The 17,040-nt window shown below is 36.2% G+C and overlaps 1 protein-coding gene across 1 annotated transcript in view; it reads left to right on the forward strand.

The window, feature by feature from the left end:
- LOC128546429 (uncharacterized) overlaps nt 1-16,159 on the forward strand; it is a 60,272-nt gene extending 44,113 nt beyond the window's left edge. The window contains exons 9-10 of the mRNA XM_053516943.1: nt 3,326-3,830; nt 9,304-16,159. Of these exons, the coding sequence (XP_053372918.1) occupies nt 3,326-3,735 (410 nt within the window). The 3' untranslated portion in view covers nt 3,736-3,830; nt 9,304-16,159. The remainder of the gene's footprint in view (nt 1-3,325; nt 3,831-9,303) is intronic.
- The last annotated feature ends 881 nt before the right edge of the window (nt 16,160-17,040 follow it).

Genomic DNA, 17,040 nt, shown 5'->3' on the forward strand with positions numbered 1-17,040 from the left:
GTCTTTAGGTCAATAGTCAGGTGAGTGATACAGGGCCTTCATGGCCCTCTTGTTTAAGATACAGCCTTGAAATTTAGACGACATGTACAGTTTTGCTTACCGATCTTAAAAATGACTTTCAGTGACCATGAGTGTGAACTACTGACATACTTCTTGTGTTTTAAGATACAGCCTTGAAATTTGGATGACATGTACAGTTTTGCACACCCATCTTAAAACTGATTTTCAGTGACCTTGAATGTGACCTACTGACCTACTTTCTTGTTTTTTTAAGATACAGCTTTGAAATTTTGATGACATGTACAGTTTTGCATGCCGATCTTTAAACAGACTTTCAATGACCATCAATGTGACCTACTGACCTACTTTCTTGTTTTTTAAGCTACAGCAAAAGGATTTGGACTACCTGTAATATTTTCCAGATTTCAGAAGTAATCTTGCATAATCTTTACCTTGACCCACCCTCCTAATTTTCTTGTTTTTAAAGCTTTAGGTAAGAAATTTATTCAAGCAAGCAACACTACTCAGATGAGCGATATAGGGCCATCATGGCCCTCTTGTTATTTTATTCAACTTGTTTAATAAATTTAATATGAAAAGACACTTGTGTAATATCCTCTATGTATGTAGAACGAGCAGCTGATTCTGAAATAATTTCACACAAATGGTAATTGTGTGACCCTCTATTAAGATTATTCTTATAAAAGCATTTTCAAAAGACTGATACACAGTTATCTTCTTCTTCTGATACATGGTTATCATATTTATAAAAACACACACATTTCAGATGCAACTGATGGGAGAAAATCTATGAAGGTTTCCTCTTCTTGTTCTTTAGGAATAGATACTGTCCTGTAGATGATGATAATAACTTTCAATTTTGACATACTTCTGCAATAGCTATTAAATTATATTGACCAATTTGTTTTGGAAATGTTTTATCATGAATTTAATATACCATCACCAGTGCACAAAATATTTCTATTTGTGGAAGCTTATTAACACTTTAGAGGCCACATTTATGACCTATCTTCATGAAACTTCAGAATGTTTATCTTTATGATTTCTATGCCAAGTTCAAAACTGGGTCATATGGGGTCAAAAAGTAGGTCACTCAATCAAATCAAAGAAAGAGCTTGTTAACACTCTTGAGGCCACATTTGTAATTCTGTCTTTATGAAACTTGGTCAGGATGTTTATCTTGATTATTCCTTGGCAAAGTTCGAAACTGGGTCATGTGGGGTCAAAAGGTAGGTCACCACTTAAATCAAACACACTGTAGAGGCCGCATTTATCTTCATGAAACTTGGTGAGAATATTTATCTTGATGATTCAAAGGCAAGTTTAACAGGTGAGCGATATAGTGTCATTGACCCTCTTGTTTGTTCTTTTGTCCTCAAAAACTACGGTAAGAGACATTTTTCTTTCTGAAAAAGTGTGCTTTTTTTTTCATTGATAATTTGATAAATAGATTGATAAAAACATTTTTATAATTAAATTGCGGTGTACAGTAGTTAAATAATAGCCTGATATTGAGAAACAAAAGCGCTTATAACAGCATTATATATTTTTAGCTCACCTGAGCACAAAGTGCTCAAAGGTGAGTTTTTGTGATCGCCCTGTGTCCGTCGTCCGTCGTCATCCGTCCGTTGTCAACAATTTGACTGTTAACACTCTAGAGGTCACAATTTTGGCCCAATCTTAATGAAACTTGGTCAGAATGTTACTCTCAATTAAATCTTGGATGATTTTGATATTGGGTCATCTGGGGTCAAAAACTAGGTCACCAGGTCAAATCAAAGGAAAAGCTTGTTAACACTCTAGAGGTCACAATTTTGACCCAATCTTATTGAAACTTGGTCAGAATGTTACTCTCAATTAAATCTTGGACGAACTCGATATTGGGTCATCTGGGATCAAAAACTAGGTCACCAGGTCAAATCAAAAGAAAAGCTTGTTAGCACTGTAGAGGTCACAATTTTGGCTCAATCTTAATGAAACTTGGTCAGAATGTTACTCAGAATTAAATCTTGGACGAGTTCAATTTTGGATCATCTGGGGTCAAAAACTAGGTCACCAGGTCAAATCAAAGGAAAAGCTTGTTAACACTCTATAGGTCACAATTTTGGCCCAATCTTATTGAAACTTGATCAGAATGTTACCCTCAATAAAATCTTGGACGATTTCGATATTGGGTCATCTGGGTTGAAAAACTAGGTCACCAGGTCAAATCAAAGGAAAAGCTTCTTAACACTGTAGAGGTCACATTTATGACTGTATCTTCATGAATCTTGGTCGGAATTTTTATCTTGATGGTCTCAAGGTCCAGTTTGAATCTGGGCCATGTAGGATCAAAAACTAGGTCACCAGGTCAAATCAAAGGAAAATCTAGTTAAAACTGTAGAGGCCACATTTTTGACCATATCTTAATGAAACTTGGTCAGAATATTAATCTTGATGATCTATAGGTCAAGTTTTAATCTGGGTCAGGTGAGGTCAAAAACTAGGTTACTAGGTCAAATCAAAGGTAAAGCTTGTTAACACTCTAGAGGCCACATTTATAACTTTATCTTCATGAAACTTAGTCAGAATGTTAATCTTGATGATCTTTAGATCAAGTTCAAATGTGGGTCATGTGGGGTCAAAAACTAGGTCACCGGGTCAAATCAGAGGAAAAGCTAGTTAACACTTTAGAGACATTTATGACCATATCTTAATGAAACTTTGTCAGAATGTTTATCTTGATGATCTTAGGTCAATAGGTCAGGTGAGCGATATAGGGCCTTCATGGCCCTCTTGTTTTAATTTGTACTATATTTTTAACACTCAAACCTGTTTATTAAAAAGTTGTAACAAACAAAGATATTGAAACCAGCAATAAGATAATTATTTTCAACTTCATTCCAAGACAATCATTTGGGGACAAAAATATTGTGCGCGTGTGAGGGGTTGGAGTGTGTAAATGTCTGTTTCAGAAATAAGCACTTATGGGCAAATGTCCAACAGTCCACTTTTTCATTTTGGGTCAAATGTCCAGATCCCAGTTATTTTTGGCCACTGAGGCCGACATGCTATATAAAGAGTCATTATATAGGGATTTCCAATGGTGGAACCAGGTGATCGTTCTAAGCAGGGTCACGTATATATAGGTATATAGGTGACTGCTTATGCAGGTTAGACTGTACAGTGCAACCTCTGTAGTGCAACAGCACTGAAATTTCACACAGATTACAGCTGTATTAAAGGATATTTTACTAAGAAATTAGAGGTAAGCATTAGCATTTGTTGTAGTGGTCTCATAGCTAGAGGTTATACTGTATTTCAGTTGAAACCGCTGCAGAGGGAACTACAAATGAAGAAGAATTTTTAGATCTGCAGAAACAGCCTAAAAGTAAGATACGTATATTTAGTGATAGACAGCAGTTTGAACATTACATTAAAAGTCACATTGACCCCGATGCTTTCAGCTGGCGAATAATCGAAGGAGTGGCTGAGTTTGTTGTATTAAGTTTGCATGTTCTTTTTGGAACTAATAGAATTATAGAAATTCAGAATGAAGGAGGGGATGTCGAGAATTTAAAACATCTTGATGTTTGCCACCAGCTTTACCAGAATTTCCTTGGGGAATGTAAATGTGGAGTTGACCTCTCGTACAATGGGGAAAAGGTTGGAGAAACTAAACGTGCACTTTATAAACGGGGAACAAGGGGATTGTTCAGCGGCTGTAATGGATAGAAGTGGGATTGAGATAGCCCTTGTCAAAATGGACCATGAAGAGAAAGTAAACATTGACTTTGTTGACTCGATATCTGATCAGTGGAACAAACTTGGTAAGAACTTTACTTTTTGTTAATTAGGAGAGAGCTATTATAAATGCTCATTGTTGTTAGTGTTAAAGCATCTGTTGACAAATTTTAAAGAAATCTACATAGAGCATATCTTGTTTAAATGTGATTATGAGCTCATATAATAGCAGAGTTACTGCCCTTGAATTAGCTATTGTCACATTTTGTTAGCATTTACATCAAAAAAGGTTTTCAGGGGTGTGGAAATCCCAATATTTTTCACTTGTCCACGGACAAATGAGACTGAAAAATCTACTTGTCCGCAGTCAAAACTTACTTGCCCGGATTTTCAACATTTAAGCATGCAAATAATTCTTTTGTTGGACAATAATCTACAAGTATTAACAAACGTAAACATAATAAAGTGTAATACTATAGCTGTTTCAAAAATTAAGCTTTCGACACTTTAGCTTGTGTTCGTCCGCGAGGCAGTCAAACATTTAACAGAAATACCTTGAAGACTGCCCATCATGCCATGCGAAATCATTTGAGAAAGCATGAAACTTTCTGACTGTTACGGTTAGAAAACATGAAACTTCCTGACTCGTACTAGCGAGCTCTTTGTGCTTTAACTGCTGACTTCCATTTTTGTTGGCAGACGAGGTTGTAACAACGAATTTGTCCAAAACTTTGTGATAATTGTTTATGTTTCCTGTTTCTATTCGCCGAGTTATCATGTGCAAAAATCATGTGAGGTCGTGACAGGAACCAATCAAAATGCAGAGAAAGAGATGCTAAATTTAGACGCAGTATGGTTTTCCCAAAACTGGAGAAATCGAGAGGCCCTCGGCGGGTGAAACATCCATTTTGTACGTCAAATTCTTTTATTAACTCCATAAACTTGAAGCACTGTTCAGCGTTTCTAAATTATCTTTTCCTTTTTTCATTTCAAACCAAAAAATTTGTGCTTGTTCGTGGACAAACAGAATGCGAAAACTCACTTGTCCGCCGTCAAAAAGTTCTGAGTCGGACAAGTCAGACATAGGAATTCCACACCCCTGGGTTTTGCATGTAAGCAGGTTTTCCAGCAACTACTGAACTGAATGATTTTGATTTATACACAAGTATGACATCACAGGCCAGGTTTCATATCTCTTGCTTACTGCTAACAAAGTTATGCCCCTTTTTATGCCCCCTCTATTGGTATGTAGACCAATCGGTTTCCGGATGATAACTCAAGAACGCTTTGGCCTAGGTTCATGACAATTGATAGGAAGGTTGGTCATGACCAGCAGATGACCCCTATTGATTTTTTGAGGTCAGTAGGTCAAATGTCAAGGTCACAGTGACCGGAACAGTTAAACGGTTTCCGAATGATAGCTCAAGAATGCTTGGGCCTAGGATCATGAAAATTGATAGGGAGGTTGGTCATGGTCAGCAGATGACCCTTATAGTTTTTGAGGTCAAAAGTCAAAATCACAATGACCCGGTACAGTTAAACGGTTTCCGGACGATAACTTGAGAAAGTTTGGGCCTAGGATCACGAAACTTAATAGGGAAGTTGATCATGACCAGCAGATGACCCCTATATTTTGAGGTCAGTAGGTCAAAGGTCAAGGTCACAATGACCTGAAAATTTCTGTTCCTTGTGCAGTTACTGAATGCTTCAAGGGGGGCATTTCGCATTTACGAGCTTTTGTTGCTCAGAAATTTTTGTGAGTTTTTCATGTAAGGAAGCTTCTGAGAATTTAATGGATCAAATGCTGTCAGATACCCCAAACAAGTGTTCTGTATTATTTGACTTCATAAATCTAGCTTACAATTTTTCAAGACTGCTCCTTTTTAACTGAAACTTTTTTGGTAAAAGTAAATTTCTCAGCAACTACTATAGAGAATGACTTTAAATTCAACAAATGTCTTTGGCATCTTGATCCCACTAGTCAGGTACTGTAGGCGTACATTTATTAGCGCTGCAAAGTTATGTCCCTTTTCAACATATAAATCTCGATGAAAGTTTTGCATGTAAGCAGCTACTGGATGGAATGATTTCAAACACCACACAAGTCTTTGGTATCAAGAATTGACAAGTATATTCAACAACACTGGCTTACAGAATTTGACGGTGCAAGGTTCCTTCACTAAGGCTTTTATTTTAACAGAATCTTGTCCCTTTTTATCTTTAGAACATTTTGTTAAATATTTATGTCCCTTTTTATACTAAGAAAACTTTGTTGAATACTTTCATAGTCAAATTTGTACTTTGTAGAAGGGTATGATAACATTTCCAAAATAGTCAAACACACATTGTCATTTGACAGCTCTGGTTACTGAAGAAATAATTTATAGCAAAACCATGTTTTAACACTTTTTATACACGATGGGCGGTTATACGTCGGGCTGCACCCTTGTGAAATTTTTCCGTACGATGTATAACCGCCCAAGTGTATAAATAATGTTCAAACAAAGTTTTGCTGTAAATTATTTCGATTCTATTTTATCTTTATTTGTAAAATATAGATAAAATATGATAGAACTGTTTATTGGTGCATGTATGGTGCCAAATGGGAGGTTGTCACGCTCCTTTGTTTATACACGCCAGGATCGCAAATGGTTATATGTTTTGCAGAATAGTTTCATTGGGGCACAAATGATGGTAAATTATTCTGCACAGCTATTGGCCAACCCTGTGTGTGTGTAAATTAATTAAGACAGTTATGCTTTGTGATATTTGTTTTAAACATGTTTTTATGTAAAATATTTGATCAAATTTGAAAGTGCTATTTCTCAATGCGCCAAATATCACAACGTGATGTCAACATAATATCGTTGTGACAATTCAAGGATTGTTCGTCATATTAGAATTTTCAGTATTTCACACTGCTTTTTGTCATACATTAAAATTACAGTTCTTGCATCTCTGTCTCTTATAAGCCCTACAGAAGAAGTTTTTTTAGTCTATTATTGGAATTACTTTGTCCTGTCCATCTATCCCTCCATTCTAGCATTTAGGGTAATACATATGCTGTCTTAAGTGTGAGGAGGCAGCCCAAGTATTTCATGTTGAGATGGTAACTACACAACCAGAATTTATTCCTTATATATTCATAGTACTGTTTACTTCTTTTTGTACCCCCCGACAACAAAATTGTAAGGGGGCGTATATTGGTTTCAGGTTGTCTGTCTGTCTGTCTGTCCGTCTGTCCGTAGACACAATTTTGTGCGCACCATCTCTCCTCATCCCCTTGACACAATTTAATAAAACTTCACACAAGTGATCAGTAACAACAGTAGTTGTGCATGGGACATGTTAGGTTCTTTCCGAAAAAATAATTGCAGAGTTATGGGACTTTGTTTTTTGTTACTATACTATATACATAGACACAATGTTGTGCACACCATCTCTCCTGATCCCCTTGACACAATTTAATGAAACTTCACACAAGTGATCAGTAACAATAGTAGTTGTGCATGGGGGCTGTTTGGTTCTTTCAGAATTTTTTTTGCAGAGTTATGGGACTTTGTGTTTTTTTTACTATACTATATTTCATAGACACAATCTTGTGCGCACCATCTTCCTCATCCCTTGACACAGTTTAATGAAACTTCACACAAGTGATTAGTAACAATAGTAGTTGTGCATGGGGCATGTTAGTTTCTTTCAGAAAAAAAAAATTGCAGAGTTACGGGACTTTGTTTTTTGTTACTATACTATATACATAGACACAATCTTGTGCGCACCATCTCTCCTGATCCCCTTGACACAATTTAATGAAACTTCACACAAGTGATCAGTAACAACAGTAGTTGTGTATGGGGCATGTTTGGTTCTTTCAGATTTTTTTTTGCACAGTTACGGGACTTTGTTTTTTTGTTACTATACTATATACATAGACACAATTTTGTGCGCACCATCTCTCCTCATCCCCTTGACACAATTTAATGAAACTTCACACAGGTGATCAGTAACAACATTAGTTGTGCATCGGGCATGTCACGTTCTTTCAACAACAAAAATTGCAGAGTTTTGGGACTTTGTTTCTTGTTAACATACTATGTACATACAGTCTGCATATGCAATTTTGTGCGCACCTAATCTTTCAAACCCTTGCACATAACTTAATGAAACTTCACACAAGTGATCAGTGCCAACCCTAGTTGTGCATGGTGCATGTTACGTTCTTTTAGATAAATATTCTGCATAGTTATGGCACTTTGTTTTTTGTTACTATACTGTATACATACAGTCTATACACATAAAGTCCACATAATTATGCAATCTTGTGTGCGTCAAATTGCAATGTACTGTGTCAGTGCATGCGGGGGGTGCATTCATCACCTTTAGTGATAGCTCTAGTTTCACATTGATTTATTTAGTTCAGTGTTTCATACTTTTAAAATAATAGATCCCCAAAATGACAAAATCAAAACCTAACAGGGACTGCAAATATTCCAATGTTTTATCATAACAGGTACATCTTTCAAATCTGCCATGTTTTGTGTCCAGAGCATAACTTAAAAATCATTCAAGGTATTGACTTCAAACTTGACATATAGGTATCTGGTGATGAGATGATGTGCAGAGCGCATGAACTTGGCCAGTAGGTCAAAGGCCAAGGACACAAATTTTCATATATCAAATCTGTTCTTCTGTGTACAGAGCACAACTTCAAAACTATTCAAGGTATTGACTTTAAACTTGGCATGTATGGGGGTGGTGATGAGACAACTCCCACCCCCCCACCCCCTTGGAAAAAATATCACTTGGTTACTTGTGTGTTAGTATTCCAGCAATGCTGCAGCACAAAACACCCCAATCCCTACCTACTGCCACATTACAGCTCCCGCTACTCCCCTCCAACACACACACAAAAAATCACTTAGTTTTTTGTGCCTTTGTATTTTATCACCACTGCCACACAAAACACTCCAACCTCCACTCTTTACCACATTACTGCCCCCTCAGACACACACACACCCAAAAAAAATTTCTTTTATTTAACTTACTCCTCTGATCTAGAGTATCGGGCATATATTGCCCCACTTTGCGGAGTTCTTATTATATTTTTTTCCACACTTCATACCTATACTATGTTGGTGAGCTGTAAAACCCAAATAAATAAAACTCCTTTGAAAGAAGAGGGAGAGATGCTTTTCAGATTGCTGTGAAACGAAGGAAGAAACTTGTCAAGGGTAATTAGCCTAGGGTAATTAGCCTAAGATACTGTGAAATCATTAATATTCGTTAGGGACTAATTTTTGTGGATTTCGTGGTCGAGTCAATCCACGAACTTTAATCCCAACAAACAAATAAAATTCCCATTCATTTTTTGTTAGAAAGTTGGAATCCACGAATTCATATCCCCACGAAATTGCCGTTTTGACCCAAACCACGAAATTTCATGCCACGAAATTTAATGATTTTACAGTAATTATATTAGGCAGTTGAAAATAGAATACATTTTATGATTTTAAGCAATTTAATACCATTCCTTTTAAATACTGTATCATTTTGTTGCAGGCATGGGAAATCAGCTAGTATTTAAAGGAAGCTGTCAGAATTACCATGACATACCGCTTGGCACTGAAGTGTATAAAATGGGTCCCAAGACAGGTCTTACAAAAGGAGTAATAACCAAGAAAAATGAACCATACATGTTTTTGAATGAGGTTTTGCTTCTGTTCAATCAGGTTAAGGTTCAATGGGAAAATGTTCCATTTTCAGAACCGGGGGATTCAGGATCTATGGTATTCTCTGTAGAAAAAGGGGAGATGATATCAGCTGGAATTGTAACAGGTAGTAAAAGAGAAAAGAAATTAAGTATTGTAACACCAATAAGCGAGATAATGGAATACATCAGTAAAAAGAACAGAGGAAAATACTATAGGCTAAAACAGTTTATGCTGAAAATGGATGGAAGAAATTTAAGAAAAATAATTACTGACAAAATAATGAAAAGAATGCTACCCAGGTAATAGCTGGGTCTGTGTTTCTGAAGAAATATTGTGTTTCTGGATAAAAGGCTTTGTTTTATGCAAAATGACTCCATTAGTTTTTGTCAAGATGTACCAGTATTTTCTAACATAGGGAAACTTCGATATACACAAAAGGAGAAGAGTGTAGAGAAGTTTTTTATCCTGATACACATTTTCACCTTGTAAAACTTGAAATTAATATGGTTGTTGAAGAATACTTATATTTTTGACAGTTTTTAAATGATAACTCCGATCTTGAAATCCTGTTTAAAATGTTGGCAGTATCAGACAAGTAAAATTGTGCCGACATTGAGCTTCTTGGAAAAAAAAAGATTAACATTCTTCTGTGAAGTGGACACTATCATACAACTTAAGAGATTGTTAATGATGATCATTGCCATTATCTGTATGTGTAGCATGTGATATGCATTTAAAAGGTAGGACAAACAAATTATAGCAGTAGCAACTTCAGATACACTTTCTGTGTAATATAAATAGAAAATGATCATTTTTGTTACAGTTTTTAGCTCGACTATTCGAAGAATAGTCTAGCTATTCTACTCACCCTGGCGTCGGCATCGGCGTCACACCTTGGTTAAGTTTTTGCATGCAAGTACATTCAGCCATCAATTAAAGGCATATAGCTTTGAAACTTATTTTTTCTTTTTCTAGGTCAATTACCAACCTCTCTGGGTCAAGTCCCATAACTCTGACATGTATTTTGAGCAAATTATGCCCCCTTTTGGACTTAGAAAATTTTGGTTAAAGTTTTACATGCAAGTTACTATCTCCAAAACTAATGCAGATATTGATTTGAAACTTCACATGTGTCTTCGGGGTTATAAAACTAGTTGATAGCAGCAAGTCCCATAACTCTGACTTTCATTTTGGCCAAATTATACCCCCTTTTGGACTTAGAAAACTCTGGTTAAAGTTTTGCGTGCAAGTACATACAGCTATTTCTAAAAGGCATATAGATTTGAAACTTACTTTTTCTTTTTCTAGATCAATTACCAACCTCACTGGGTCAAGACCCATAACTCTGACATGTTTTTTGAGCAAATTATGCCCCCTTTTAGACTTAGAAAATTTTAGTTAAAGTTTTACATGCAAGTTATTATTTCCAAAACTAATGCAGATATTGATTTGAAACTTCACATGTGTCTTCGGGGTTATAAAACTAGTTGATAGCAGCAAGTCCCATAACTCTGACCATCATTTTGGCCAAATTATGCCCCCTTTTGGACTTAGCAAATTCTGGTTAAAGTTTTGCGTTCAAGTACATACAGCTATTTCTAAAAGGCATATAGATTTGAAACTTATTTTTTCTTTTTTTAGATCAATTACTAACCTCACTGGATCAAGTCCCATAACTCTGGCATGTATTTTGGGCAAATTATCCCCCTTTTGGACTTCGAAAACTCTGGTTAAAGTTTTACATGCAAGTTTCTATCTCCAAAACTAATGCAGATATTGAATTAAAACTTCACATGTGCCTTCGGGGTTATAAAACTAGTTGATAGCAGCAAGTCCCATAACTGATATGCATTTTGGTCGAATTATTCCCCCTTTTGAACTTAAAACTCTTTTGATATTTAACCTTTTTGGGTAATATTTTCCTGCTTCTGGGACAATATTTCGAATAGTCGAGCTTGGCTGTCTTACGGACAGCTCTTGTTATACAATAATATAATAAAAGAAAGAGTATGTTTCTAATTTTTTAGCTCACCTGAGCAAAGGCTCAGGGTGAGCTATTGTGATCACTCCCTGTCCGGCGTCCGTTGTCCGTCCGTAAACTTTTACTTAAAACGACATCTCCTTATAAACCGCTAGGCCAATTTCATCCAAACTTCACAGGAATGTTCCTTGGGTGAAGCTCTACAAAAAGTATTCAAAGAATTGAATTCCATGCAGAACTCTGGTTGCAATGGCAATTAACTGAAAGGAAAAACTTTAAAAATCTTCTTCTCAAAAACCAGAAGCCCTAGAGCTTAGATATTTGGCCCGAGGGGTCATATGATTTTACATAGGAAAATCTTAAAAAAAATTCTTGTCAAAAACCAGAGGCCCCAGAGCTTAGATATTTGACATGTAGCATTGCCTAGTGGACCTCTACTAAAGTTGTTCAAATCATGACCCCGCCCCAGAGGTCACTTGATTTTACATAGGAAAATCTTCAAAAATTTTCTAAAAATAAACAAGAAGGCCTAGAGTTTAGATATTTAACTTGTAGCATTGCCTAGTGGACCTCTACAAAATTTGTTCAAATCATGACCCCCAGGGTCAAAATTGACCCTGCCCCAAGGGTCACTTGATTTTACACTGGAAAATCTTCAAAAAAATTCTAAAAATAAACCAGAAGGCCTAGATCTTAGATATTTGACATGTAGCATTGCCTAGTAGACTTCTACAAAATATGTTCAAATCATGACCCCTGGGGTCAAATTGACCCCACCCCATGGGGTTACTTGATTGTACATAGAAAAAATCTTCAAAAATTTTCTAAAAATAAACCAGAAGGCCTAGATCTTAGATATTTGATATGTAACATTGCCTAGTAGACTTCTACAAAAAAATTTCAAATCATGACCCCAGGGGTAAAATTGACTCCGCCCCAGCAGTAACTTAATTGTACATCGGAAAATCTTCAAAAAAATTCTTAAAATAAACCAGAAGACTTGGAGCTTAGATATTTGACATGTAGCATTGCCTAGAGGACCTCTACAAAATTTATTCAAATCATGACCCCCGGCTTCATATTGGCCCCGCCCCAGGGGTTACTTGATTGTACATAGGAAAATCTTCCAAAAAATGTCTAGAAATAAACCAGAAGGCCTAGAGCTTAGATATTTGGTGTGTAGCATTGCCTAGTGGATCTCTACCAAGTTTGTTCAAACATGACCCCGGGGTCAAGCTTAAATGCAAATCTTCATAGCAACCATTTAACCAGGTGAGCGATATAGGGCCATCATGGTCCTCTTGTTTAAGTAAATGATTTCTTGTACAGTCAATATGTATATACGTCTGTGACACAGGATATATGTTATTAATTTTTCTAGTAAACACTGTTTTCTTGTACAGTCAATATGTATGTATGCCTGTGACTTGAGATGTAGTATTAGATTATGGGCAGCAGGTGCTTGAAATTTCAGGTTAAAGTTATGATAATTATTCTCCCTTTTTACTTAGAATTTCAGGTTAAAGTTATGATAATTATTCTCCCTTTTTACTTAGAATTTCAGGTTAAAGTTATGATAATTATTCTCCCTTTTTACTTAGAATTTCATGTTAAAGTTATGATAATTATTCTCCCTTTTTACTTAGAATTTCATGTTAAAGCTATGATAATTATTCTACCTTTGTATTTAGAATTTCAGGTTAAAGCTATGATGCTCTTTTCTCTTTCTCAATTATAAATAAATTGATTTTATTCGATTTCAAAGTAGTTGTTCCACTTAATTAGCATCATGATAATAACACATGGTGCATTACTCTTGAAGAAATATTCCATGAATTATGTCCCTTTTATACTGGTACTTAATTAATGTTTGGTACACTTTCAGCCTATCTCTTTTTTTTACTGAATACATTTGACTTGGACTTGAACATTGTCCAGTATAGTCATAAGCATTGGAGTCATTAAACATTCCATTGATAGCTCCATCTTACTCAGATGTGCCCTCAGCACCAAAGAAGCCGAGCATGCTGTCTCCTATGACAGCTCTTGCTACTGTTTATAAGAGATCTGATATTAACATTCTATTCAGTAAGGGCTTAGTTAAGTTGTGTAATGCTTTTGTCTTACCAGTGATTCTATTTTTAGAATATTTCAAGTAATCAAACTTTCCTGTTGTAGTTGATTTTTCATTGGATCTTTATGAAAATTGATCAGAATGTTCATCTTGATGATATCTAGGTCATGTTCCAAACTGGGTCACGTGCAATCCAAAACTAGGTCAGTAGGTATGAAAATAGAAAAACCTTGTGACCTCTCTTAGAGGCCATATTTTTTTAATGGATCTTCATGAAAGTTAGAATGTTCAACTTGATGATATCTAGGTCAGATTTGAAACTGGGTCATGTGCTGTCAAAAGCTAGGTCAGTAGGTCAAATAATAAAAAAACCTTTTGACCTCTATTGAGGCTATATTTTTCATGGGATCTGTATGAAAATTGGTCAGAATGTTCATCTTGATGATATCTAGGTCAAGTTCGTAACTGGGTCACGTGCTGTCCAAAACTAGGTCGGTAGGTCTAAAAATCGAAAAACCTTGTGACCTCTGTAGAGGCCATACTTTTCAATGGATCTTCATGAAAGTTAGCCAGAATGTTCACCTTGATGATATCTAGGTCAAGTTTGAAACTGGGTCACGTGCCTTAAAAAACTAGGTCAGTAGGTCAAATAATAAAAGAAACCTTGTGACCTCTCTAGAGGTCATATTTTTCATGGGATCTGTATGAAAGCTGGTCTGAATGTTCATCTTGATGATATCTAGGTCAAGTTCCAAACTGGGTCAACTGCAATCCAAAACTAGGTCAGTAGGTCTAAAAATAGAAAAAAAAAACCTTGTGACCTCTCTAGAGGCCATACTTTTGAATGGATCTTCATGAAAATTGGTCAGAATGTTCAGCTTGTTGATATGTAGGTCAAGTTCGAAACTGGGTCACGTGCGGTCAAAAACTAGGTCAGTAGGTCTAAAAATAGAAAAACCTTGTGACCTCTCTAGAGGCCATATATTTCACAAGATCTTCATGAAAATTGGTCAGAATGTTCACCTTGATGATATCTAGGTCAAGTTCGAAACTGGGTCAAGTGCCTTCAAAAACTAGGTCAGTAGGTCAAATAATAGAAAAACCTTGTGACCTCTCTTAAGGCCATATTTTTCATGGGATCTGTATGAAAGTTGGTCTGAATGTTCATCTTGATGATATCTAGGTCAAGTTCGAAACTGGGTCATGTGCCATCAAAAACTAGGTCAGTAGGTATAAAAATAGAAAAACCTTGTGACCTCTCTAGAGGGCATACTTGTGAATGGATCTTCATAAAAATTGGTCAGATTGTTCACCTTGATGATATCTAGGTCAAGTTCGAAAGTGGGTCACGTATCCTCAAAAAGTAGGTCAGTAGGTCAAATAATGAAAAAACCATGTGACCTCTCTAGAGGCCATATTTTAAAGAGAGCTTCATGAAATTTGGTCAGAATGTTCATCTTGCTGATATCTAGTTAAATTTCGAAACTGGGTCATGTGCGGTCCAAAACTAGGTCAGTAGGTCTAAAAATAGAAAAACCTTGTGACCTCTCTAGAGGCCATATTTTTCATGGAATCTGCATGAAAATTGGTCAGAATGTTCAACTGGATGATATCTAGATTAAATTTGAAACTGGATCACGTGCGGTCCAAAACTAGGTCATTAGGTCAAATAATAGAAAAACTTTGTGACCTCTTTAGAGGTCATATTTTTCAAGGGATCTGCATGAAAATTGCTTAGAATGTTCATCTTGATGATATCTAGGTCAAATTCAAAACTGGGTCACGTGCGGTCAAAAACTAGGTCACTAGGTCAAATAATAGAAAAACCTTGTGACCTCTGTAGAGGCCATATTTTTCATGCGATCTGCATGAAAATTGGTCAGAATGTTCACCTTGATGATATCTAGGTCAAGTTCAAAACTGGGTCACGTGCGGTCAAAAACTAGGTCAGAAGGTCAAATAATAGAAAAACCTTGTGACCACTCTAGAGGCCATATTTTTCATGGGATCTGTATGAAAGTTGGTCTGAATATTCAAATTGATGATATCTAGGTCAAGTTTGAAACCGGGTCAACTGTGGTGAAAAACTAGGTCACTAGGTCTAAACATAGAAAACCCTTTGGACCTCTCTAGAGGCCATATTTTTCAATGGATCTTCATGAAAATTGGTCAGAATGTTCACCTTGATGATATCTAGGTCAAGTTCAAAACTGGGTCACGTGCGGTCAAAAACTAGGTCAATAGGTCTAAAAATAGAAAGACCTTGTAACCTCTCTGGAGGCCATATTTTTCATGAGATCTTCATGAAAATTGGTGAGAATGTTCACCTTGATGATATCTAGGTCAAGTACAAAACTGGGTCACATGCCTTCAAAAACTAGGTCATTATGTCAAATAATAGAAATACCTTGTGACCTCTCTAGAGGCCATATTTTTCAGTGGATCTTCATGAAAATTGGTCAGAATAAACGACGTCATACTCAGTTCATGTGGGGACAGGTGAGCGATTCAGGACCATCATGGTCCTCTTGTTTTTTATAAGCCAGAAGTTACATATTCTACCGAATAAAATGAAAATCTGTTTGTTTTTCAATAAAAACTTGTGAATATTTAATATTATTATATATATTTATAATAAAGTTTCAATTATTGCTGCAGATGAGTTTCAATTATTGCTGCACCACTCATCTGATTTTCACTTTGTAAAACCTATCTCAGTCTACACTAAAATGAACAAATATTGTTAAATCTTAAGGTTTATTTATAGGAGAGAAAAACTGAAACTATTCAAAGTATACAGTTATGTCCCTTCTTTCTCAAAACCTTTTCTGTTGGTACTTATGACCAAAAATTATACACCATGCAGAATTTGCCTTGGTGCAAGTATGATGATGTGCACCAGGTCCTGCTAGGTGTAAGAAAGTACAATCTGGTAATAAGGTACAGTTACCTGCCCTTCGTTACCCAACTAAAGGAAGTGTATCCGAGAGAAAAGTGGTCTCACATTTCCTGATAGATTTGTTTGAAAATAGATATCCAGAGCTTCTGAAAGTAACCAAATTTTATAGAGCTGTTGTGAATGAAGAGAAATTGCTGGAAAATCATGATGACTGTCTGCGGATTGGTACAAAAAGTAGGCATGACCACTTCACTCTGGTTAAATGCAAAAGACTATTCATTCTGACAGGTGTCAGGAGAAAAGATGCAGTTCAACATATCTCTAATAGGGATTTTTGTGTTTCTCTCAGATAGATTTCTTTAGAGAGGATATTCGTGTCTCCCCCTCCCCCCCCCCTACTATTGTTTTTGCCCTGTCCATCCGTCCATCACACATTTCCGATCAATAACTGGAGAACCATTTGACCTAGAACCTTCAAACTTTACAGGATGGCAGGGCTTATAGAGTACACGACCCTATTGTTTTTGGGGTCACTCCATCAAAGGTCAAGGTCAAAGGGGGCTGAACATGGAAAACCATTTCTGATCAAGAACTTGAGAACCACTTGACCCAGAATATTGAAACTTCACAG

Source organism: Mercenaria mercenaria, chromosome 10 (assembly GCF_021730395.1).
Source record: "Mercenaria mercenaria strain notata chromosome 10, MADL_Memer_1, whole genome shotgun sequence".
Classification (NCBI taxonomy): Eukaryota; Metazoa; Mollusca; class Bivalvia; order Venerida; family Veneridae; genus Mercenaria; species Mercenaria mercenaria.